The sequence below is a fragment of the Carlito syrichta genome, unplaced genomic scaffold (assembly GCF_000164805.1).
Source record: "Carlito syrichta isolate Samal-C Ts95f unplaced genomic scaffold, Tarsius_syrichta-2.0.1 Scaffold302456, whole genome shotgun sequence".
NCBI lineage: Eukaryota > Metazoa > Chordata > Mammalia > Primates > Tarsiidae > Carlito > Carlito syrichta.
This window is the reverse complement of record NW_007246552.1, coordinates 68,124-94,373: the sequence shown is the minus strand read 5'-3', so window position 1 is coordinate 94,373 and position 26,250 is coordinate 68,124. Positions and strand designations below refer to the sequence as shown.

Sequence of the window (26,250 nt, the reverse complement as noted above, 5' to 3'; positions counted from 1 at the left end):
TTCTTGTGATTCAAATGTGTTGGAGAACTCTGTGAAGTGGAACCAGACTTCACAAGTATGCTAAAACAATTTCATGTCATGAAAATATTGGTAAAGGCCAGTTCTTTTTATTGGGAATGTTCATATTACATACTGCTTAGGTTAAATGGGCATCAGCTTGGGCTTCCAAATCTGTGTGCTCCAGAGATTTTCCTTGTCAAGGCATCTGACCTATGGGTACTGTGTGGAAGTGTCGGGCTGTCCTTGGACCAAGCAGAGAGCAGGGTGGCTGTGTAGGTGGGTTGCTGGGGACTGGCTGGCTCTCCTGAGCAGCAAGGGGCACGTTTCTCAGCATTGTACCTCTTTTAGGTGTACTTCTTGTGCTGGTTGAATTTTCACCCAGGTATGAGAGAGTTTAAGGGAAGAGACCTGTCCCACTGGTGTTTATCTCTCCTTGTCAGTTTTCCTTTCTGTCCTTTGTAACATTTGGGGGACGTTTAGGGGCTTACAAAGATCTTGTAAAACATGAACCCACATTTAAGAGCCTGGGCATGTTTGGTGCCCCCATGTGAGCTCAATCCCAGGCAAGTGAACAAGTGTGCTTTGGGGATGCGATTCTTGTTCCAGGGCCTCCTGGGCTGGAGGGGGTGGTTCAGCCCTTTGTGTTAGTGAAGCTGCAACGAAATTAGACCCCCCAGGGAGCGCAGTTGTTGTGAACTAATCACCGCCTGGAGGGCCTGTGTGCCTCGGACTTCCTCCAGGGCCATGCTAATCCCCCCACCGCCTGCCCGCTGCCTTCCTTCCCAGAGGTGCCTCTGCTGGTCCGGGAACGTGCCACCTCCTCTCCCAACTGCACCCGAGCTCTCTATGGAGTAGCCCATCCTGCCCAGTAGTCACTTTTGGTTTGCTTAGTTTACTTTTTTTTTGAGTCAGAGTCTCGCTCTGCTGCCCCAGGCTGGAGTGCAGTGGCACGCTGACGGCCACCGCAGCCTTGACCTACTGGGCTCAGGTGATCCTTCCACCTCAGCCTTCCAAGAAGCTGGAACTACAGGTGTACGCCACTACACCCAGCTGATTTTTTTATTTATTGTAGACACGAGGTCTAGCCATGTTGCTGAGGCTAGTCTCGAACCTGTGGGCTCAGACAATCCTCTCGCCTCGGCCTCCCAAAGTACTGGGACTATAGGTGTGAGCCACCGCACCCAGCTGCTCAGTTTACCTTAAGAAAACCATTTGTTTACCAGTGTTCTTGCTTGGCTTGCTTATCAACCACTTATATCTCAGAGCATTTGTATTCCTTCATAGGCACAGTGGTGAATATTTTTCTTAGAGGCAAAATTGGGGGAGTGAGGGGAGAGAATTTTGTCCGTTACATGGCATAGAGGTCAGCCCATCAAACTCCTGGGAGCTGGGCACGGTAAACTCACCCACTGCGCACAGTCATTCCCAGCTGACAGTTTGTAATGTCTGATTACTCTCTGTGAAATTTTGACCACAGCTGACCACTTTTCCAGTGGGTGAGGAAAGATGTGATCGCCTCCTTCCACTATCTTCTCTAAGCTGTTGGAGGAGAGGCATTTCAAACAACGCTTTTGTCTTCCACGGAGTTGGTTTGGTTTTCTAAGGAGTGTCATCCTGAGATTGCCCTGAATTCTGGGAATGCGAAGCACAGATCCGAGGTTAACCACCTGCCCTGGGGTTGCTTAGCTTGCAGACAGCTCCTCCTCTGGAGAAAAGTAGAGAATCCTGTTGCTGCTGCGCCCTTTCCCTGAGCATGTCCAGAAAGGCCAGCCCCAGGACCTCAGGGCCTGTGAAAGAGTTGCAGGATATTGCCTAAAACTCTCTGCAAGCTGCTGCTGAACTTTACCCCAGCTTCTTCCCAGAAGCTGTAAATGTGACTGAAGATACTTAGATCTACTTCAGAGATGTGTCCCGAACAGTCCAATGACTACAGTTGCCAGAGAGTCTGGGGCAGGTTGCTGGGTGTTAGGTGCTGCCACTGGGAAAGAACAGGTGTCGGTGAATATGGAAAAGAGTGAACCATGTTCTTGTGGGAGCTAGGAGTGTGTACTTCCTTGATGAGGCGAATGTGAAGCTAACCAGGATTGGTTTCAGAAGTGCACTGAAGCTGGAGGACTTTTATTTCCTGCTCGCCATACAGCAATGGCGAGCGTGTCGACAGCTGTTCTGCTCATTGTCAGTTGGATTGCATTTGGGAGAAGCCAGATTTTGCTTATTTTCATCTCAAATGGATCATGAAAACACATACTTATTTTTGATTGTCCAACTTGTGGATTAGGTTGGGAATTTTTTAAAAAGATAACCAAGCTGGGCTCTTGACCTCAAAGCTCTGGCAGCCCAATAGGGAAATAGTTGGGTGAATTGAGGAGTTGCTGGGGGACTCAGCCCAGGGCTACCTGGAATGTTAGGAGTATACTGATAGCTTATAGTAGAGTGTGGTGTATTATTTGTAAAGTATTTTAATAAATGCTCCTTTGGTTTCTATATTGTAAGATAAGGAGGGCAGTGTTACCTTCACTTTCCATATGGGAGAACTGAGGCTCAAAGAGTTAAGTTTGCCATTGGTGGCAAGCTAGTTTCCAGTCCCAAGGTTTAAGACTCCATGTCATGTGCCCCTTAAATTATCCTGTGATGGTTTATTCTCCTTGTGCGTGCTTCTGGGTCTTAAACAATTTTATGCAAAAGGGACCAGCCTCTTTATTATTTTTTTTCTTTATGCTGCCACTGTATGAAACATAGTGATACAAACCTTTTAAGTTATGTTTCAATACCTAACTTAAAGGGATATTGCTTCTTGGCTAAAAATAAATGAATGAATGAATGAATCAATATGACTATCAAATTGCAAGTCACATTAAGTACTTGAAAACAAACCCAGTGTCCAGATGTGAATATGTACTGTACGCAGTAGGAAATGATGCAAACTCATAACTGGCTAAAAATTTAAAACCTAGTTATTCTGCTAGGCAGTTGTATAGGACTGTAGACCAGGCATGGTGGTGCATGCTTGCAGTCCCAGCTACTTGGGAGGTAAAGTACAGAATCTGAAAGTCAGAGGAGTCTTTTACCCTGGTTTCCCACCCTCAGAACTGAGACTTTCTTGTTTGCTTTCTTCTAAACTAGTGGCTACTCACCCTCTGCTTGACTCCTCCTGGTGACTGCATTCCCTCTGAGAGCTGCTCTGGTTGTTCAGTGCTCTGGTTTATAACAGTATGGAGTTCCAGCTCTGGAACTGCTCCCTGAACCTCCCACACATCCTGTGTTCCAGCTGTGGTAGACCCATGGGATGAGTGTGCCCTCCTTCCACACACTAGTCCTGCAGCTTTTTGCAGCAGCAGCAGCTCTTGTGTATCTCCAGTGCTTTCTCTCCAATAAGCTGAGCATCTCTCATTCGTACAGTCATTTTTTATTTCTCCATGACTTGGTTTCCCATTCTCTAGCCTGCTTGTGGCCCTTCTCTGAATGGTCTTTCAGTGATCCTCTCTGTGGCACAGCAGCAAAGTACAAGATTTTTAAAGTCAGACAACACTGGGCTAGAGCCTGGCCCTTCCTCTTAAGAGCTGCATTATATCCAGCAAATAACCTAATCATTACCTTGTACGATTTTTGGAAAGGATTAAATAGATGTATGTAAAACACAAAACACATCTCTAGCACAGTTTGTGTCACAAATAGTGAATGTCCCTAGGTGTCAGGGAAGAGGTTACTGTGGGAGAGACATAATTAGATACACACTAGACTTCTGATATGCTCAGACTTGAATCCTGTTTTCTTTTACTTATAGAAATGTCCTTATTTTTTATTTTTAAATTCCTCAACCCAGGTGTGTCATGGCGCCCTCTCCCCACCCTTTCTTTTACCTTTGTCTACCAGATAAGCCAGCAGAATGGTTTTTAGGGTGGGAGAGGCTATACTTAATCCCCTGTGGGACATCTTCAGCGTTGGCCCTGGAGACCCTTCCCTGCCCCTGGAGTAGGGGAGGGTGCCTTCTGCCCCTTCAGTCCAATGTGGGCGTTCCCTTAATCAGACACATGCCTCCTTGACTGCCTCTCCCCTTTCTCACCAGCTTCTGTGGGCAGAATAGAGAACGACACAAGTTTTTGCTAAGTTAGGCGAGGTGATGAAATACTGGGGCCTGGTGGACAGGCCGAAAACTGTTTAGAAAAAGTCTGACTTGCCTGGGGAACAGACCAGGGACTTTGCCCTTCCCACAGCTGGGTGCTGCAGGCTGTTGTGTCCCCCTCCCTGGGGAGTAGGGCGCTGTGTGACAAATGACTGCCATGTGGCAGCTACATCTTGGCCTCACAAATCTGGCAGTAGTTAGGTCCTGGCAGGAAGACGTGCTCCCTGGAGAAGAGCTGCAAAATGTGGAGTCAGCTTCTTCATGGTCTTCATGAACCAACAGAAAAGCTTATCATCGGGCTCTGCCCTTTTCCTTCCTTCACAGAATCACAGAGCCTTGCAGAAGGTGCAGGAAGGAGACTGGGGCATCACAATATGGTTCTATCTTGCTTCTACCAGAAAATCTCACCACCTTTTCTGCAGCTCAGGCTTTAAATATTCAATTTAATCTGACTGATGTAGATAAGCTTGGTGGACAGGGACCCTGTCTTCTCAGTCAACACACACCTCCCTGCTGATGTTGTATTTAATGTTACAGTTAAAATGTCCAAGTGATTTTTGCTTTTAGGAGAAGTACTTCTCTCGTGGAACCTGTCACTGTGCCCTAAGCTGCTCCTTCCTTCTGTATCCAAGTGTTCCTTTACCTAAGGACAGCTGGCATACCTCTTAAAAAAGAGCTTCAGAAGTTTGTGTTCTTCCTTGTAAAGTGCTCCAGGCCAAGATCGATCTGAGCAAGGGTAACCCCTGCAGGAATAATCTCTGTTGCATTTTCCTTCCTATGCTTGTGAGTCCCATTAAGAAACAAACTGCAGGAGATGGTGAGCTGTTTTTGAGGCTGTGGGAGGGAATCTTAAGGCTGCCTTCCCTGGGAGTCATCCTCCCTAACTCCTGTCTCCTCTCACGCCCTTGTTGCACATTCCTTATTGCCCAGGAGCGGCAGTGAAGCCAGAGGGGGTGTCCAGGGCCATCAGAAACCCTGGCTGGAGGACTCAGGTTTGGAGGCTGTTGCATAACATTCAAGAAGGAAGTTTCAGGGAGTAGCACAGGCTTGGCCAGTTCTATTTGCTGGAGAGGTGGCTTTTAGGATCCAGTACGGTGTGAAGGCCCAGGCCTGGCAGTCTTGCCACCCGCACTGCAGTTTGCCTGATGTTTTCTTTTCCTGAGGAAGGCAGAAATGGATTCTGCATAGATTCAACCCTTTCTCGCCTTTTTACTTTTCTTTCTTTCCTTCTTTCCTTCCTTCCTTCCCTCCTTCCCTTCCTCCCTTCTTTCTTTCTTCCTTTCTTTCTCTTTCTCTCCCTCCCCCTCTCCCACAGCACCTTGATTTTTGCTGGGGAGTGGGGGGTGGGGGGTAGATAAACTAGCAGCTCTTTCTTGTGGTTAAGAAGGTTTTCAGAAAGATCCTTGTTTTTATGCTACCCTTCTACACAAGCCAGTTCTCAGGACTGGATGGAATCCTTTGGAGTGCTCTTAACACAGAGACCGCTGGGCCCACCCCAGAGGGTTTCTGGCTCAGTAGATCTGGGGTGGGGCTGGGAACTTGTATTTCTAACAAAGAACTGTGATGCTCTTTGGGGAGGCTGTGCTGCAGGGCTTCTAGTAGTAGTTAACTTCTCCCTGAGTCATGTTGGGTTGGTTGAGTTGGTCCCCCACACTGGACTATTCAGGCTTTGAAGCAGTCTCATGGCTTCCTTCCAGCCTCACTTGCCTGGCCGCTTCTAGAACATGAAATGTCCGATCACTCTGCACAGCAAAGATGATGTTTCCAAACTCTTGCCTGCTGGAGTGAGCCTTCTAATCTGAGATGGAAGTACAGTCCTGCTTCTGGCTAGGGAGAGGAAGGCAGAGATGAAGCTGGCAGAGGAGAGCTACTTTGTCCTGCCTAGATACAGGCAAAATGGAAGGCCAGACACTGAGCATCTGAACGGGCAGTGGTGATTCAGGATGAGATTTTTAGAAATTATAAAAGTGACTAAGGGGTTGCGTCTGTGCTCTCAAGCCCTGTGCCAGGAGTCACACATTTTGTCCAAAAGAAATTTAATCGTGTTCAGAAACTAGATTCACTTTGCTCTACCACATAATAGCTCTAGGATCTTGGGGACAAGTGATTTAACTTAGTTTTTGTGGCTGCGCAGTGGGAATAGCCCTCATAGGGTTGTTGTTTTGAGGAGTAAATGAGACAATGCATGTGGCGAGTGGCACATAATGTGGGTGTGAGTGTCCTGGGGTTTGGAACCAAGAGTCACAGAAGGAATCAGGGAGGCGTTATGTGGAAAGTGACTATGAGGGATGATGTTGAGAGTTCTGCAGGTGAGCATTCTGGGGCAAGGAACCAAGAAGGTTAATCATGGAGATTGGTGCACAACAAGGCCAGGAGGTAAACTGAGCCAAGGCATGGAGAACCTTGAAAAACAGGTGAAGAGTCTGACCACTTCTTGTAGTCTTCAGGAGACAGGAGTGGGGAAGCTCAGAAGGCAACCAGAGGAGGCCCACACACACTTCTTGGGTCCCGAGGTTGCCACCCCTTCACCTCTGTGCTTTGTCTTGAATGTGGCCTGTGCCAAGGGGTGCATCCTCCACGTTTTCTGAGTTCCTCCTCACCTAGAGGGAGAAGATCTAGAAGCGACTGAAGCAACTCATGGTGCCCAGTTGTGCAGGGCCTGCTCAGATGCTAAGAGGTGCTTTGCAATGCTCTAAGGCTCTGTCTTACCAAAGATTGTGCCAGCCGTGGGTTGCCGCCCTATTCAAGGCATAGCCTGAACCCCAAGCCAAGAAATACATCAACTTTCTGGAACTCAGAGCCGTCATCACAGCTGTCTCAGTCTTCAGAGCGCATATGAAGCACCCTGGTTAGAAGAGATGGTTTTGCCCCGAGCTTTGCAGGCAGGGGAAGAATAGGCATGGCCCTGGTGGAATATCCAGACTGGCTTGGTTCAAGACTTAGCCCATTTTCAAGGGAAGCTTTTGTTGCTGATTGTCAAGCTCCCTATTAGCTCAGACCATTTTAGGGTCTGAACTTGCCCTAACTCAAACCCTGGGTCAGTTAGGCTTGTATGCAGCATGGATCAACCATCCCAAGTTTTTGTGGGCATCATTTGTGGGCATTGTGGAGGCTCAGTATTGCACCCATTCTGGTTAAGTGTTGTAAGGCCCACTGTTCTGTCATCTATGGGAACGTTTTTTCCAGGGCCTCGACCGTCATCCTAGGCATCTAAACTTACTCCATGTTTTCTGGGGCCTTAGGACAGAGTTTAGATTTCATTTCAAGAATCCTTCACTTCAGAAGCTGGGATGTGGCCCTTATCTTTCATCTCTTCATTGCTATCTCCCTAGACCTGGAGACCTGCCCCTTAATCTTCTCTTTCTGGCTTTACATATCATTGCTCCTTATCTCTCTTTGGCTGGGGCCTGGCCTTCCCCTCCCTCCTCCCCCTATGGGGGGAACTCTGCCCTCTCTAGTCCTTCTGTCTTCTTTGACTTTGCCCAAAGCCTGTGGAAATGCAAATCCAGAAATTCAGTAGCCTCCACTCACCTCCCCAAAGTCCCAACTTGTCTGTCACATTTCACCAACAGGAGTCATTCTAGCTGGGCTTGGTGGCTCAGCCTGTAATCCCTCACGAGGTGAGTGGATTGCCTGAGCCTGTGGGTTCGAGACCCGCCTGGGCAACTTGGTGAGACCTCATCTCTACAATAAATCAAAAAAAATTAGCTGGGTGTGGTAGCGCGCACCTGTAGTTCCAGCTACTGGGAAGGCTGAGGCGGAAGGATCACCGGAGCTTTGCTGGTCGAGGCTGCAGTGGCCGCCCAGCCACTGCACTCAAGTCTGGGTGCCAGAGTGAGATTCCAATTCAAAAAAAAAAGGAGTCATTCTAAGGTATAACCAGTTTACCCACCCCCCGCCGCCCTCTTTTTTCTTTTTCCTTGCTGAGGCGGTGGTGATGGAGGTAAGGAGTGTCTTGAAGTTTTTTCCGAGTACTTACTCTCTTGTACTTTTCCACTCTCTAAATTCCGTGAATCCCTCAGGCCAAATAGAACCCCAAACAAACAGCATGGTAACTCTTGTTATTCAGCTTTATTGTAGGGCCTCAGTATTCACATCATTTACACTCAAGTTCAGGTCCAGAGGATGGACGTTTCAAGGTCAAGCCTCTCAGGTTGGCCCTCTTGCTCTAAAATGATCTTTCTTCCTTGATATCTGCGTATTTCAAGGAAGCTACTTACTTGGACTTTTTGTTCAAGTTTTTTTAAAGGAGGGGAGGGAATGGGTTCAAATTTTATTGAAAGTTTTAGTTATGTTCGGGAAATTGTTAATTCCAGAGACTTGTGTCTGACACTGAAGCGTGTTTTGATTAATACTGTGTAAAACTATAGGTCAGATACCTTGGCAGTTTTTTTTGAGTTGGGAATCTCACTCTGTTGCCCAGGCTGGAATGCAGTGGCACGAGCACAGCTTACCACAGCCTCAACCTTCTGGGCTCAGGCAGTCCTTCCGTCTCAGCCTCTGGAGTAATAGACTCTTGGCATGTGTCACCACACCTGGCTCATTTTTTTATTTTTGTAGAGATGAGGTCTCGCTATATTGCCCAGGCTGGTCTCAAACTCCCGAGCGAACCTCTTGCTTCGGCCTCCCAAAGTGCTGGGATTACAGACATAAGCCACCGTGCCCAGCCAGCAGTTTCTAGAGGAAAAATAAATGAGACTACTTCTCTCCAGACTTTCTTCCTAATAATATTTGCCATTAATTTAAAAATTAATAATAACTTTGCTTTTATTTTATTTTATTTTTTTGAGTCAGAGTCTCACTCAGTCACCCAGACTGAATTACAGTGGCACACTCACGGCCACCGCAACTTGGACCTACTGGACTCAGGTGATCTTCCACCTCAGCCTTCCAAGTACCTGGAACTACAGGCGTGTGTGTGCCACCACACCCAGCTAATTGTTTTTTATTTATTATAGAGATAAGGTCTCACCAAGTTGCCTAGGCTGGTCTCAAACCCTTGGAGTTAGGCAGTTCTCTCACCTGAGCCTCCCAAAGTGCTGGGATTATAGGTGTGAGCCACCACGCCCAGCCTTGCTTTTGTTTTAAAATGATGTTTCTTTAAGTTTAGCTGGGGATAATCAGAAAGGATGTTTTGTACATTTCTGAAAACTCCCAGGAATTTTAGTAAAATTGACTTGATTCATATTCTAAGGGAGGGTGGGTCATTTATCAGGTAAAACAAGGATTCTTATCCTATTCTCTGAGTGAGTTTCTAGGGTTCCTGACCCTTCTGATACTGAACAACTGATACTGAACAAAAATGAAATGTTGAATATAGAATATGTGCATTTTTCTATGGGGTGGGGGTCTATGATGTTAATTAGATTCTCAAGGGTCCTGCTGCAAGAAACCTTATGAACTACTGAGGTAGTGATAAGAGTACCTCTAGGCTTCAGGGTCTCTGTATCCTATTCAGGGAATGTCCCTGAGAGTTACTCTTTGTTTCCAGATACTTTGTTTAGAACCCAAAGACTTTTTCAAAAGAGAAAGGCACAAAGAAAAAGAAAATGGAAACAGAAATGTAAAGAGGGACAGTTGTCCTGGGAGAATCACTGAGGAATCAATGAGTAGCTGCTTCCGTAGATGGGGTTGGTGGGCTTTCCTTTTTGGGGGAGGGGTAGGAATTTCACTCTGTCACCCAGGCTGGAGTACGGTGGCATGCTCCTGGCCAACGCAGCCACGACCTGCTGGGCTCAGGCGATCCTTCCACCTCAGCCTTCCAAGTAGCTGGAACTACAGGTACACTTCACCATGCCTGTCTAATTTTTTGATTTATTGTAGAGATGGGGGTCTCAACAAGTTGCCCAGGCTGATCTTGAACCCCTGGGCTCTGGCAGTCCTCTCACCTCGCCCCCGCAAAGTGCTGGGATTATAGATGTGAGCCACCATGCCTGGCCTGGTTGGTGGGCTTTCTTGCCCCCAACGGACCAGCCTACAGTGGGGCTTTGCCTGCCAAAGATGTCCAGTATCTATTTGTGGACAAAGTGAGTAGGATTCAAGATGTTAGTGTGTGACACGATTGGGTGGCTTGTCTCCAGACACTCTAAAAAGGAGATAAGAGCAAGAAAATACGCCTTACAGTTGTTTCTCGACAGGTGTTGTCCTTGTATGGTTTACTTTACGTCTTGAATCTTCTCCTGGTTTTGAAGTACTCTTCAGCTTCAGAGCCAGAGAGAATGTGACTGTGTGTTATAATTCAGAAGTACACACTGGAGAAATTCCAGCTGTCTCCAACTTTGTCCAGGGCCAGACCCAGCCTTCTCCCAATGCGGGGCTTTGAGACCCTTGAAATCACAGAGCAGACTTGCTCAAACTCCTGAAAGGCACACGTAATTCGAGCCTTTTTCTACGTCTTTCCTACAGAAAGGAAAGGTCCAATTTGATGTGGACCTTCACTTGGGAAAAGATATAGTAATCTCTCCCTCCCTCCCTTCCTTCCTCCCTTCCTTCCTTCCTTCCTTCCTTATTTATTTATTTTTATTATTTTGTCGGAGTCTCATTCTGCCACACAGACTGGAAACCTGCTGGGCTCAGGCGATCCTTGCACTCAGCCTCCTAGTATCTGGGACAACAGGTATGTGCCACCAAGCCCAGCTAGTTTTTTTGATTTATTGTAGAGACAGGGTTTGGTCAAGTTGCCTAGGTTGGTCTCGAACCCCTGGTCTCAAACAATTTTTTCACCTCGGCTTCCCAAAGTGCTGGGATTAGAGGCTTGAGCCACTGTGTCTGCTTATTTATTAGTTTATTTATGTATTTATTTTTGTCTCCTTATTTTAAGGCACTTAGTTGCATGTTTCTTAGTTTCTTCAAATCTCTCTTTCTTCCCCTCTGTTTCTCTTAGCACTGATGGCTGTATTCCTTTTCTCTTCCTGTAAAACTGGTGGTCCATTGTAATCTTCCATGGGCATGCCATTAGGATGCTGGAAGCGCCACCTGGAGCCCAGTGATCTAAGCCATTCTCCTGTAGTGTTGCCCTGGATATTGTGAGAATGTGCTTGGGGGAGTGGTGTCTTGTCTGTTCAGGACACACGTGACTCCAGGCGCTTTTGCTTGGATGCTGAAGGGACACCTCTGGAATAGCCAACAATTTGTTTGTGATTGCAGGCAGGAGACGGGAGATGTTCTGTCTTAATTTGTAACTTCAGTGATGTTGAGTAAAGGATCATTTCTGGTCTGAAAGCCCTTTTTAATATTGCCTTCTCTCATTTTTTGTAGGTTGCTCTGACTCTGCGCTTCAGGAGTGGTGGCTTTGAGGTGTGACCCTGCCTACGTCTGGGACCAGCCAGTGTCAGCTCCTCAGTAAGAAGAGCAGCTTGATAACACAAAGAAAACAGGTCAGTGAAACTTTATTGACTTTCTCTGAGCCACAGTAACATTGGATGTTGAGTCTTCTCGAGCCTGCCCCCCAACCTCCCCATATTCCCTTTGAATTGTCCTTCCTCTTGTCCAGGTCATCCTGAGGCTTTGGTGCTAAATTGTGTTGAAATTGTAACTGTGACTGCTAGTTCCTCTTGATCTGATGGACCTGAGATGTGGGCTGAGAAATCTGAGGATGCTGAGGGTTTGTCTCACAGGAAGGAATACTTTGGACACCTCATTCCTTTCTTTTCTCTCCCTCCCTTCCCCCAAATTCAGACTGTGGGTTAAAAACTGAAACATCAGACTTGTCCAATTGGTGGTATCGATCATATCTGTGACTTGGGAGCTTTGTCAGGGTTCCCAGTCCTCTCTGATTCCAGTTGGAGGGGATTGTATTAGAATAGAGCCACTGATTTTTATATTTTGTTATTGTTACTACTACTACTACTACTACTATTATTATTATTTTGCATCACGGGTGATGTCGGGGAAAAGAAATGGTGCAGAGGAGAGAAAGAAAATTCTAGGATTATAAATACCCAGAACGGAAAAAAAAAATGCTTTGTGAATGGGCCTTAAACTGTTCAAATTATCTTTTGTTCCCTGAGATTATCGGGTTTTTAGATGTGTTAGTTTGGGTTATTGTCCCAGTATAGTCTGGGGTGGGGGTATGGGGTAGGTGGAATCAACTAATATGAGCCAATTTGCTCTGGTTAAATTACCACGTAGGTGAGCCCTCATGCTCTGGTAGATTTTTTAAAAACATACAGCAGTGAGCTCCATTGTGCTTTGCACCAGTTTCTTCCCCTTCTGTCCTGCTCCATGGTCCTGAAGGGAGAATGCAAATAAAAGAACAAGCTGGAGTACAATCTTATTGGTTGCTTCTGAAACAGGTTCCCAGAGATGAGTCTAATGACTCTTCTTTTCAAATACCTAAGAGTTTTGTTCATTACACTTTCAGATCAGAGAGGAGAAGTCTCTGTTTAAAAAAATTGCTATCTGCTTACATTTAAAATAGGAAAAGTAACCGGGCTCGGTAGCTCAGCCTGTAATCCCGCACCTTTGGGAGGCTGAGGTGAGTGGATTGCCTGAACCCAGGGGTTTGAGACCCACCTGGGCAGCGAGACCTCATCGCTACAATAAATTAAAAAATCAGCCTGGTGTGGTAGCGCATGCCTGTAATTCCGGCTACTCGGAAGGCTGAGGCGGAAGGATCGCCGGAGCCCAGCAGGTCGAGGCTGCGGTGGCCGGGAGCAGCCACTGCACTCCAGTCTGGGTGACAGAGTGAGACTCCAACTCCAAAAAAAAAAAAAAAAAATAGGAAAAGTATGTAAATGTAGGTGCTCTTGGTGTCATCAGTGTGTAATATCACACTTTACACTTTATCCCCAAGGAGGAAATAAATTTGGTAAATGTCTTCCTGTCCAGACTAAATGTGAAACACATTTGCACAGCTTTCCTCCTTTCCAAGTGAGATAAGACCTTGCAATTTTCAGCCCTTACATTGGTTAACTATAGTGACTATTGCTAGTCATTCTACATCCTGTAGAACACATAGACAGTTTGCAAGAATGTATCTTTGATATCATACTGACTGAAAATAATTCTTATCAGCAATTTGGATCTGCTTAGTGAATATATTTTTGTTAATTTGCCTGTTGACTATTTCCCTTGTCTCTACTTTCTTTCCTTACTCAGTGATAGAATTAGAACCTTTTTTTCTAACATAGAATTTTAAATTTAAAGGTGTTTACTATAAGCTCTTACCAGATTTGAATAATCTCTACCGCTTTTGGATTTTTTTTGGTTGTTTGTTTTTGAGTTGGGCTCTCACTCTGTTGCCCAGGTTGAAGTGCCTGGTATGCTCACAGCCACTGCAGCCTCGACCTGCTAGTCTAAAGCAATCCTTTCACCTCAACCTGCCAAGTAGCTGGAACTACAGGTATGTGCCACCACACCCCGCTAATTTTTTGATTGTAAAAATGAGGTCTCACCAAGTTGCCCAGGCTCGTCTCAAACCCCTGGGCTCAAGCGGTCCTCTTGTCTGTGCCTCCTAAAGTGCTGAGATTATGGCTGTGAGCCACTGTGCCTAATCATATATGTATTTTATACACACACACACACACACACACACACACACACACACACACACACATACATCAGGGCTGCCAAAATAATGTATACACATTTTAAGAGATGTTATCTACGTATTATGTTTTGAAGTACTTTCACAAGTGTCTGGATGTTGATGGTAACCACTTTGAGCACCTCTCATAATTGCGTAAGTCAATTATAACTTGTATTTATCTTTTGTTATTCATATATACTTTTCCTTAAAACGTATATACATGTCCAGACACAGTGTGCACGTCCATAATCCCAGTACTTTGGGAGGCTGAGATGAGAGGATTGCCTGAGTCCACAGGTTCAAGATCAGCCTGGGCAACTTGGCAATACCTCGTCTCTACGATAAAAATAAAAAAGATTAGCTGGGCATGGTGGTGTGTGCCTGTAGTTCCAGCTACTTAGAAGGCTGAGGTGGAAGGATCACCTGAGCCCAGCAGGTCGAGGCTGCGTTGGCCATGAGCGTGCCACCATACTCTAGCCTGGGCAACAGAGTGAGACTCCAACTCAAAAAAATAAATTAATTAAATAAATGTATATACATTTTTTGACATCCTCTGTATACACACACACACGTGCACGCACGCACCACATATATGTGTGTGTGTGTCTTATGTTTTCTAATTTGAGATGGGGTCTTATGTTGCCCAGGCTGGACTTGAACCCCTAGACTCAGTCAATCAGTTTTCCCTACAGAAAAATCACCCAAACCAACTTTCAAAGACAGTTAAAAACAGGAAGTTTGAAGCAAAATTCTTAATAAATTTAAATGGTCTCCTAGCATATGGAAAGACAAGAGTTTTGGTTTTCTTCTTTAACTTTGGCCATAGCTGTCCTCTCCTTATGGAAAAGTTGTAGGGATGAGCCTAGGTCTGTAGTCTTAAATTGTATGTTCCTGCAGTTAGTGCTTTTCCCTGCTGATTCGTTAGAAAACCATTTGGCTGACGTATTCAAAATGGCTGTTGACCAGGCACAGTGGCTCAAGCCTGTAATCCCAGCACTTTGGGAGACTGAGGCGAGAGGATTGCCTGAGCCCACTGGTTCAAGACCAGCCAGGGCAACTTGGTGAGACCTTGTCTCTACAGTAAATCAAAAAATTAACTGAGCATGGTGGCAAGCACCTGTAGTTCCAGCTACTTGGAAGGCTGAGAAGGAAGGATCACCTGAGTCCAGCAGGTTGAGGCTGTGGTGGCTGTGAGCATGGCACTGCATTTCAGCCTGGGTGACAGAGTGAGATTCCAACTCAAAAAAAATAAAAATAAAAAAAAGTCTGTTAACATGAAAGGCTCCTTTTGTCTCTTGACACAGAAAGTACTGTTCCTAAGATTCTCTTTGGGTAGAATTTCAGGCTGGTACTTCTCTGCTGCTGGAGGCATCACTTAATGAAGTTTTCTCCCCAGGCTTTCCTGCTGCACGCGCATGTGTAACTGCTCTAGGTGGCACTGTTTGTTATATCCCAGGTCACATCCTTGAAAGTTGGAGGAGGTAAAACCATGAAAAATCATGTTATTTCTTGTATTGTTTTTACACATTCTCTCTATAGCTGAGATGCTAAGCTTGATCCTTAGCTGCTGATTGACACATACTGTGGAATAACAGGAAATCATCTTAATGGTAGGCCTTCTGCTATAGTATATCTTCCCAGATAAAATGAGGGAAACAGTTTACCTGTGAACTTCTTACCTACTGGCCATACCTGTAGCCATAGTACTTTTAGTTACAAGGGACACACGTGGCCTGAGGAAGTGGATTGTGACATGGCCACGGGCCATAGTTTTCCCTTTGGTCATTCTTTTCACGTTACCAAGTTTCTTTTTTCTTTTTCTTTTTTTTTTTTGACAATGAGAAGCAGTTTTTATTAAGAGGGATAGTTAACAACTGGAGAAAAAAGGTCAAACCCCAAATCCAGGTATGCAAGAAATTGTTTATAGACTGGCTGCTGGTGAAATACCTAGGCATCAGGAGCACTTCATATTAGTCAGGAGGCTGAATTTCCTTTCCTGCTTCCCTGGTGAGGTACAAAGCTTGGCTAAGTGCCAAGTGCCAGAGCAGGACCTGAGAAAGCCGCCTAAGCTATGAAGCATTCAAGGGCTGGGGCAGTGGCACTCCTGTTATCCCAGAACTTTGGGAGACTGAGGCAGGACTGCTGGAGCCCAGAAGTTCAAAGAGAGAAGCCTGGGCAACACAGGGAGGCCCTGTGCCTACAAAGAATAAGATTAGCTGGGTGTAGTGGTGCACAACTATAGTCACAACTATGGGGGTCCAAGATGGGAGGATCACCTGAGGTTACCAAGTCTCTTTTTTTTATTATAAAGATGTGGGGTACAATTCAGGGTTAGGTATATAAACGTTGATTATGCAGGTACCTTTTTACCAAGTTTCTTGTAGGTCTGACCTGATACTCTGCTGACTCTGAGCCTTTAGTGAATGCCTTGACTATTTTGTCTCTGATCACTTTTAGGTAGAGGCATGAGGTGGGTCAAGTGGAGTGAGAGTCCTCATGAGGGACTGTACCACCATGTGAAAGAAAATTTGGTGTCTGTTTATAAATATGAGCTTCAGAAAGTGGAATACTAGGCTGGGCATGGTGGCTAATGCCTATAATCCCAGCACTTTGGGAGGCCGAGGTGAGAAGATTGCCTGAGCCTGTGGGTTCGAGACCAGCCTGGGCAACTTGGTGAGACCTCATCTCTACAGTAACATCAAGAAAAATTAGCTGGACATTGTGGCATGTGCCTGTAGTTCCAGCTACTTAGAAGACTGAGGTGGAAGGAATGCCTGAGCCTAGCAGGTTGAGGCTGCAGGGGCTGTGAGCATGCCAGTACGCTCCAGTCTGGGTGACAGAGTAAGACTCTGACTCAAAAAAAAAAAGTAAAATACTACAGAGTATTCCTGGCTGTGGGGAGTGAGCGTGGCAGCATCCTAGGGTCTGGGTTAAGGTTGAAAAACAGCTACAGATGGGGTTAGGGAAGAAAAAAAATTGCCACTCATTTGTGTTCCTTGTTATTTTCGTGACTATAGCGGCCTGAGATTATGCCAAATAAATGGTTTCAGGTTTTTCTTCATTAAGTGAAAAGATGTTCATGGAATCTTTTTACCTTTGCTTCCCTTCCAGTGTCAGCAAGTGACAACAAGAGAAGAAGAAAAGAAGTCATCCCAGACTCATTTCCTGCTCCATGTGGATGATAGCTACATCAGGGGGAAATTTCATAGTCTGTCAATCGGGGCAGAAAATGGAGGTAATTAGCAACGGGGAAGAAGTCTTCTTTCCATTTTCTGGGGTATATTACCTGTTTGTAATTTTTTAAGAAACAGGCTTTTCCTATAATCCCAGCACTTTGGGAGACTGAGGTGAGAGGATTGCCTGAGCCTACAGGTTTGAGACCAGCCTGGGCAACTTGGTGAGACCTCATCTCCATAAATCAAAAAATTAGCCGGGCATGGTGGCACGTGCCTGTAGTTCCAGCTACGTGGAAGACTGAGGCAGAAGGATCACCTAAGCCCAGCAGGTCGAGACTGCAGTGACCGTGAGTGTGCCACTGCACTCCAGCCTGGGCAACAGAGACTTTGACTCCAAAAAAAAAAAAAAGAAAGAAAGAAACAAGTTTTTATTTGTCAACTTGAAATTTGGTTGTAATTCTGGTAGGGTTGGCTTCTGAAATCTCTAATGAAATTCAGGCTCCCCATTAAATCACTGTATCGCAGCAGGACATTACATGAAACCCAAAGTCTCTCATCACTAGTTTTTAGGTCTAGAGCTTTTGTGGAATAGGAGGGAGTAAATGTTCTTAGGAAGTTGCTGGTCAGATGGCAGTTCCCTGGGTTTTTTAATTGTTGTCTTGACCTTTCCCACCTCTGCCTAACCAAGATGAGGAAAGGCAAATAAACCTGCCTCCAGTGACTTTGAGTCCTGAAAGTGGCATACACTCAGGAAGGGAGATAGATTATGGGTTAGTCCCTGGTGTGCCAAGACTTCTTTTAGATGAAAGCTTCAATCATTCTGGGCATAAATGTGGGATATAACTGAGTAAGGAGTGTGTTGGAAGTCTTTGACCCAAGTTACAATTAGAGTAGCCATGGCCAGTGCCCCCTGGCTATGACAGAAGCTAAACTTTCCCATGATCACATCAGCAATTTCCGGTTTTCAGTTTTATGGCAGAGGCTTCTTAGAAGCTTAAATCCCTGTCCCAATGACGTCAAGTTCACCAGTTGGCTTGGAAGGTTCAGACCTGTCTTCCATCAACACCATGATGTCAGCGGTAATGAGTGTAGGGAAGGTCTCCGAGAATGGCGGGAGCCCCCAGGGCATCAAGTCCCCAGCGAAGCCTCCAGGACCAAATCGGATTGGCAGAAGGAACCAGGTGAGCATTCGTATGCCTAGGCAGTGACGTCTGGTGGTTTCAATTTAGGAGGATATTGGGAGATGTTCCCCTCAGACAAAACCTTAGAAATGAAGCGTTTGAAATGAAACAGACATACCCAAGGGCCTTGATCATTTTCCTTTTCTTTTTGAGTTGGAGTCTCACGCTGTCACCCAGACTGGAGTCAGCTGCACGCTCATGGCCACCACAGCCTTGACCAGCTGGGCTCCAGCAATTCTTCCTCAACTGGAACTACGGATGCATGCCACCACGCCCAGCTAATTTTTTGATTTATTGCAGAGATGAGGTCTCGCCAAGTTGCCCAGGCTGATCTCGAACCCCTGGGCTCAGGCATTCCTCTTGCCTCTGCCTCCCAAAATGCTGGGATTACAGGCATGAGCTACTGCGCCCAGCCAGATCATTTTTCAAGGACCAATTTTTCACAGCTTATGCCAGTTTCCTTTCATGGAGAAATATTTTTTTGCTGTGGTGTCCATGTTGGTGAAAGCACTCTTATTCTTGGCCCCGCCATTTGATGTGTACGCAAGCTTTCTTCATGTGATGGCCATGGCAGAGAACGTGACTGACTCCTCCACTGTGATGTGGTTTGTTTCTTTATTCACACAGCTGGTTAAATTCAAAAGAGTCACCTCCTTGATTTTTCTTTTAAAGTGCCTTCAGATTAGGTAGCAAATAAGTACTGATCGTGCTGAGGCTGTCATTCAGCTTTCCATACTTAAAAAAGCACAGAATTTGGTTCCAGGGAATTGCACTTAAGATGCTGTTTAGGCCAGGCTCGGTGGCTCAACCTGTAATCCCGGCAATTTGGGAGGCCAAGGTGAGTAGATTGCCTGAGCCTGCAGGTTCGAGACCAGTCTGTGCAACTTGGTGAGACCTCATCTCTACAATAAATCAAAAAGTTAGCCGGGCGTGGTAGCATATGTGCCTGTAGTTCCAGCTACTTGGAAAGCTGAGGCAGAAAGATTGCGGGAGCCCAGCAGGTCAACGCTGGGGTGGCTGTGAGTGTGCCACTGCACTCCAGCCTGGGCAATGGAGTGAGACTCCAACAACAACAACAACAAAATGTTGCTGTTTAGTCCTCTTGAATTTTCACTGGGCATTGGTCAGAATTGGGAAAGAGTAGACAGGTGGGTTTGGGAAGGATTAATGCTGCTATAAAAGTTTCTGTCTTCTCTGTTGGAAAATAAGATGAATCTTTAAATTAATTTACAAAAAAATGGGGCACTTCGGACGAGTTTTTGATATTCATGGAGGCAGCAAGTTCACATAGGGTAGGTTGAAGAGGGAGACAGAATAATTCTTGTTTCATCTCTGAATCTATATAATAGGAATTGACTTCCTCATGAATTGTTTAATTTTTGATTTAACGGATTTAATGGGCCTACTACACTAAACTCTCAGGAACAGGACAGACTTCTGAGTTTACCTAGGAATCGGGGATAGATGAGAAAGCAAACGTGTTGGATTTTGTGGATTTTCTTTTTTTAATTAATATTCCTATTGTGACTGTCCTTATATAGAATTTTCTGAGTATAACTATGATGGTTTTCTATAAATTCTTAGAGGTAGAATCTTAATTAAGACTTTAGATACAACTTGTCCTCCAGGAAGAGTTGTACCAGCCCCAAACCCCACCAGCTGTGTGTGGGAGTGTGCATTTCTCCACACCTTGCTCGAGGCTGGGGACTTGGCAAAGTTCAGTGATGTTTTAAGGTTGGAGCATTGATTCCTCTCTCTCTCTTTTTTTTCTTGCCTCTCTTCCTCTGGGTGCCTGAGAAAATGCTCAGCCTGTATCACTGTGGCCTGAGTCAAGAAGGAGTACTAGCTCTGGGAAGAAAAGGTTTACTTCCACTCTCGTGTTACTGTGAATCCATCCATCTGTCCGTCCATCTCTCCATCCATCAACCCATTTGACAATATATTCCTGGCTCTTCCAGCTACTACACCAAATGCCAGGAATTTAGAGAAGAATAAGATGGACAAGGTCATCTTCCATCATCCTTCTCTCCTCTGTTAGGAACAAGCGGAGTGATAGGGAAGAGCCTTTTCCTTAAGTAGTTCAAAATTGGCTCAAGTCCAGGCCCCAGTTCAGAGATAGTAGTCAGGGCCCTGAAGGATACACAGCCACCCCCCCATCCCCCCATCCCCCCCGCCCGCCATGCCTGAGTATGAGGAAGCAGCTGTGCAGGTATAACTGGGCCATTTTCATTCTCCTCCTTTCTCCTTCAGGGACCTGGTGCACTGGCTTCGTTTTTGAAAGGGGGAGTCTGAGCCAGAGGTAGCCTGATATATTCACTTCTTAATCTAAAAAACCAAACCCCATTGGGAGAGAGTATAGGGAAGAAGGAAGCATCCTTCTTACCTGTGACTTGGACAGGGAGGGCTGAGAGAGGGAGCCTGGGGAAAGTCCCATTGGTGTGAGCTCAGAGTTCCAGGAGAGATTAGTCACAGCCGGATGCTGACAGGGGTGCCAGATTGTTTCATTATGGAATGGTTAGTTATCACATTAGCTGCTAATTTTATCTTTCAGCTCAGGAACTGTGTTCCTTCCACCAGCATGACTGTAGTATCTAGATTCAGAATTCCCCAGGAAGGCCTCTTCCAGTATCGCAGTGCTCACTTTTCTATTTGGTTTAATTTTAAAAAGTAAATCTGAGTCTGCAGACCTCCTCCCAGAGATCACCTTAGATTTGGTGGGCCTGTATAATGGTCTGCAGCGTACCTCAGAGAAGGTTTGTGTCCGTTAGTGATCAACTCCAGAATCAATACCAGACAGCTCCACCAGTTGCAGTGTGTTTGGTGTCTTGTTCAAGGTGAATGGAAGATGATTTAAAAAAAAAAAAAAAAAAAAACAACCCCCAAAAACTGTCTCAAGAGACTGGCCACTAGTAGACCTGGTTTTTAAAGATATATTTACATCCCTGGCATCTCTTAACAACAATATGCCAAAGATTGAACTGGATCCCAGCTTTGGACTGGGCTGTGAGACATCCCTCATTGTTATAGCAAATGCTTTATTTTGTTGCTGTTGCTTTTGTATTTACCTGTGGGGACCCTTAGAAAGCTTCATTCTGATTGTAGTCATAGAATTGAACTGAGAAGGTATTGACCCCATCCCATTATATCTCTGAGAGGACTGGAAGCATAATGACTAACTGCGTGAGACTGGACATTTTTTTGCCTTTAGGATGTTCAGCTTCCATAGAATTTATATTCTTACTTCTTTTTGAGAGTGAGAAAATGTGTACAACATCCAGTTCTTAGACCCAATTCCACAGATTAGAAAAAGGGTCCTATTGCTTAGAATGAGACTTGTTATTAGCCTTTGAAGAGGAACTAGAGAGAAAGTGGTTATGAACTAGACACCATGTGTTCACTCCACCCATCTGGTTTATGGCGCCATTTGTTTTTATTTTCTTCGGGGTGACTTTTATTTCCATTCATCTCCCATAAGCATCCACAAGGGTATTTCCTTTCTGTGCCTTGGAATTAATCCTTTTTTGGGTCAGACTTTATACAGCATAGTGATTTAGGGCATGGGCCGTGGAGCAGCTTGCCTGAATTTTAATACCATGTCTACTACTTAATAACTCTATTACTTGGGACAGGTTACCTGACTCGCTCTACTCCAGTTTCCTTATCCAGAAGATGGGATTCATAACAGTGGCTGTCTCTTAGTGGTTGTGAAAAAACCTACTGCTTCTGTATATAGAGTTTAACACATAGTAAGTGCTCAATAATTAGTATTATTTGCAAGAAACAGAAACTCATTCAGATGAGTGCAAGTAAAAAAGGGTTCTATGGAAAGATACCCTAGGACAAGAGATAACCCATAGCCTAGACAGAGCGACCAGCCCTAGAAACAATGCTCTCCCCCTACCCCACTCCTGGTTACCTGATCTCCTGCTTCAGTTAGCTCTGACATCTTTTGCTGCCTTCCCATGGCTTGTGTTTGCCAAGGCTCAAGCCGTGGGTCCGGCCCCAACTCCACATGAACTCTCAATTCAAGTGCTCCTGGCCACCTAACTTAGTAACTTAGTCATCCCCAAACCTGACGCATAACAGTATCTTCGGGGGAGCTTGTGAGACAGATTTCTGGGGTTAAATTTCTACCCCTTGAATGATTCTTATTTAACATGTCAAAAATCATGTCTAGAAATGTATATTTATATTTTAAAAAGTTTCTCAGGTGATTTTGCTGATCTTTCGAAAACCACTGATCTTAGTCTCTGAGCATCCCAATTCCAAGTTTTTGGGAGAGGCATCTAAGCCTTAGTCCATTTAGTTTTGGGGAAGGGGACAGGGACCTATGAGGCTTAAGGATGGGTACAACTAGCAACTCTAGGAACTATAACATAAGGTTAGGTAAGCAGGGGTTGGCCTTTTTCTTAAAAAGGTAAAATATGCTGCTTGAAAGGAGCTTGTCTTGTATGTTTTGAGAGAACATAAAATGATCCACCTTACCAGATAGTGAACTGGTTCTTTTGTTACCTCTGTGGAAGTCTTCAATTTGATTTGTCATTCCTATCAAAGTTTTGGCAGGCAGCTTTCTTAAATATATTTTCATTTGTCATTTATTTATTTTTAAGTTTCTATTTCTTTTCTGTATGTACAGTTATGGAAAATGACATTTATTCTTCAGAACATAATTCAATATATTTAAGAAAACAAACAAAAAAAATGAATCTATTTTCCCTAGACATCAGAAAAAATACTACTGGTTCAACAAATGAGTTAAATGAGTTTTTTTTTTTCCTACTAATTGGTTTTTATTTTTACATTTGTTATTTATGAACACTGTTAAGCAGATGTTGACAGTGGACAAAGGAGCCATGTTTTGTCCATTGCATGCACAGATGGGCACTGAGGGCTCCCATTGTTGGCAGGGTGAGGCTTCACTGTCTCTCATATGTTCTTGTGGGTCCCACAGCCCAATGGGAAATAGTGCCTAGAGCCTGGGTTGGACTTGGGGGAAAACTTACTCCTTTCTAGCTCTCCTATGACTCGATGCTTAATTTTTCACCATTACAGACCATTAAGTAAGTGGTACCTGTGTAATAAGAAAGCTAGTGTTTATTGAGCACTTACTATGAGCCTGCTACTATTCTAGTGCTTGGCATGTGTTAATTAATTTAACCTGCATCACAGCACAATGTGGTAGGTGGTATTGTTTTTTCCATCTTACAAATGAGGAAACTGTGGCAGGCAGGACGGCAACTTGCCCAGGCTTTTAACCTCGACAGGCTCTGGAGCCCATGCTCTTAGCCACTTAGTGCACACGTGCTTCTTCAGAAAGAAAGGTACTCGTTGACCATGATTTGAAATTTATCTTCCCTCTTAATCTCTCTTTTTAGGAAACAAAAGAGGAGAAGTCTTCCTATAACTGCCCCTTGTGTGAGAAGATTTGCACTACTCAGCACCAGCTGACCATGCACATTCGCCAGGTGAGCTGCCCTTTTCTGTTTTTGTTTTAAATTACTCTTTGTTAACAGAGGGCAGGATGATTGGATTTTAATGGATGAGTTATGGCTGTGTCTGTTTTAAAGTTAATATTTTTAAATCACTTTGGGGGGTGGGGTATTGAAATGACTTGTGTGTGTATTCTGTGACAAAGTCCCAGGTCAATCCAGAATCCCTTCTCAAAATTTACAAACATCAGCCAGGCTCGGTGGCTCAGCCTGTAATCCCGCGCCTTTGGGAGGCTGAGGTGAGTGGATTGCCTGAGCCCACGGGTTCGAGACCCGCCTGGGCAGCGAGACCTCATCTCTACAATAAATCAAAAAATCAGCCGGGCGTGGTAGCACATGCCTGTAATTCCGGCTACTTGGAAGGCTGAGGTGGAAGGATAGCCAGAGCCCAGCAGGTCGAGGCTGCGGTGGCTGGGAGCGGCCACTGCACTCCAGTCTGGGCAACAGAGTAAGACTCCAACTCAAAAAAAAAAAAAAAAAATTTGCAAACATCAAGTTAACTGGTCACCCATAAAGCATAAGACCTTTCATTGTATGTGGCTTGTCATTGTGAACCAGATCCCTTACAACACAATGAGATTGTAGGTGCAGCCCCTATTCTTTATATCAATATGAACATACGTCATGTAGCAGAGGATTTGCTTGATTTGGGATGTTTTTCACCTTTTCTCCTTATTGCAAGATGTACCCTTCTCCCTTTCTTGTTCTGGCTGATAAATGACTCGACTGTTGATGAATATAGAACAGTGAAGGATTGATCTGTTAAAATCATAACATGGGCCAGGCGTGGTAGCTCACGCCTATAATCCCAGCACTTTGGGAGGCCCAGATGAGAGGACTACCTGAGCCCACAGGTTTGAGACCAGCCTGGGCAACTTGGTGAGACCTCATCTCTACAATAAATCAAAAAATTAGCCGAGCATGGTAGCGCATGCTTGTAGTTCCAGCTACTTGGAAGACTGAGACTGAAGGATCGCCTGAGCCCAGCAGGTCAAGGCTGTGGTGGCCAGGAGCATGCCACTGCCCTCCAGCCTGAGCAACAGAGTGAGACTCTGACTCAAAAAAATAAGTTAATTAATTAATTAATTAAATAAATAAAAGCATAACATGGTTCTGAATAATAATATCAAGTTACTAAAGTAACTTGAGTTTGGCTAGAAATATTCCTTCTCACTATATTTCAGATACTAAAACTCTGTGCTCTGTGCTGGTTTCAGTTCTCTCTCTCTGACAGCAGGCCTAAGTCATCAAATTTGAAAGAGGGATGTTGACTCTTAATGTGAGAACTGAATTTCACAAATTTGCTTTGTTGTTGAGAGCCTCCTACTTATAGGAGTTAATACATATAGTCAGTTAATCTCTGTGTTTCAAAGAAAGACGAGCCTTGTAGTAAGTAGAAGTATTTTTCAAAACCGGAACATGGGAATGGAAGATCATACAAAAATTTTATTTGCCTGTGTTCCTGAAATTTTTTGCCCCTTTAGGAAGATCTTTAAAATGAAACAGGAAAAAACAGCCATGATACTTCACTGGTTTTTTATAAAGCTCTGGATTTGTATTTCCTAAGAGCCAAGTTTTTGACCCATCTTCTTAAGTGACCACTGCGATCATTGGCTTCCGCAGCACAACACGGACACTGGAGGAGCTGACCACTCGTGCAGCATCTGCGGGAAGTCGCTGAGCTCGGCCAGCTCCCTGGATCGCCACATGCTGGTGCACTCTGGCGAGAGGCCTTACAAGTGCACTGTGTGTGGCCAGTCATTTACCACCAATGGGAACATGCACAGGTGGGTGAAGACACCCTTTGCTGGGTAGCTGGCTGACACCTGGATGTTGATAGACTTGTCTAGAGGTGCAGAGTCTGAGTCCTGTTCACTGTATGGAATAACTAGAGGTGGTTTTGTTTGGCTATGCATGCTATCTCAGGGGGTGCTAGAAGTGTCTGATTGTGGGAAATAAAGGTGTCTTGGCTAGGTTTGTGTCCCTTTAGGGTTCTTCAGGATGAAAGAGTTATTCCTCCTCTGCTAATTGGAGTTTCTTTGTTTAGGTGCCAGAAGTAGGCAACTTATCACATACAGAGGAACCCCGGGGGGAAGAGAATTCATGTATCCCTGCCCTTTAAAAAATACTTGTGTGCTTACTAGATTCCCCAAAGGATTTTTTCCTTGCAAAATATTCCTGGACCCTTTTGGTAAATGGTTAAGTTGGCAGGCCCTGGACCTTCAGGATAAAATGAAGAAAAAGAAAAATGTCAGGACATTACTTCCTGAGAAAGGTGCTCTCTCAGAGGTGGGAGAGAGCTTGGTGGTAGACATACTGAAATTTTGTAGGATGAACCAATGGAAAATATACTTTATAGAGTGATTGCAGATGTTTTAAGGAGTTTATTTTTCCATATTCCTGTCCAGTCCTTAATCTGTTTTCTTTTAAAAAGTTGAGTAAAATTTGTCCATATTTGTTTCAAAGAAAACTTTATATAACTTTTTAAAAATTGATATAATAGTTATATTTGATTATATATGAATACTAAAATTAGATGGGCTGTTTATTCTACTTAAAATCATTTTATGTGCCACTGATGATATACTTGGGACATACTGGTATAGTAGTAAGTTTCTTAATTTTGGAATTGGGCACCTGAATTCAAGTCTCTGCTACTTGTAAATTTTTTGTCCTTGAGTAAGCTCTTTAACCTCTTTGTATTTCAGTTTCTTCATCTCTAAAATGATGTATTTATTTATTTATTATATAT

The 26,250-nt window shown here is 44.7% G+C and overlaps 1 protein-coding gene across 1 annotated transcript in view; it reads left to right on the top strand.

The window, feature by feature from the left end:
• The window catches only part of RREB1 (ras responsive element binding protein 1), a gene marked incomplete at its 3' end in the record, with an annotated part of 150,604 nt that overhangs the window by 56,289 nt on the left and 68,065 nt on the right, over positions 1 to 26,250 (top strand). Inside the window, 5 exon segments of the mRNA XM_021711702.1 lie at positions 11,381 to 11,499; positions 16,764 to 16,887; positions 17,797 to 18,009; positions 23,385 to 23,474; positions 25,122 to 25,285. Coding sequence (XP_021567377.1) covers positions 17,839 to 18,009; positions 23,385 to 23,474; positions 25,122 to 25,285 — 425 coding nt within the window.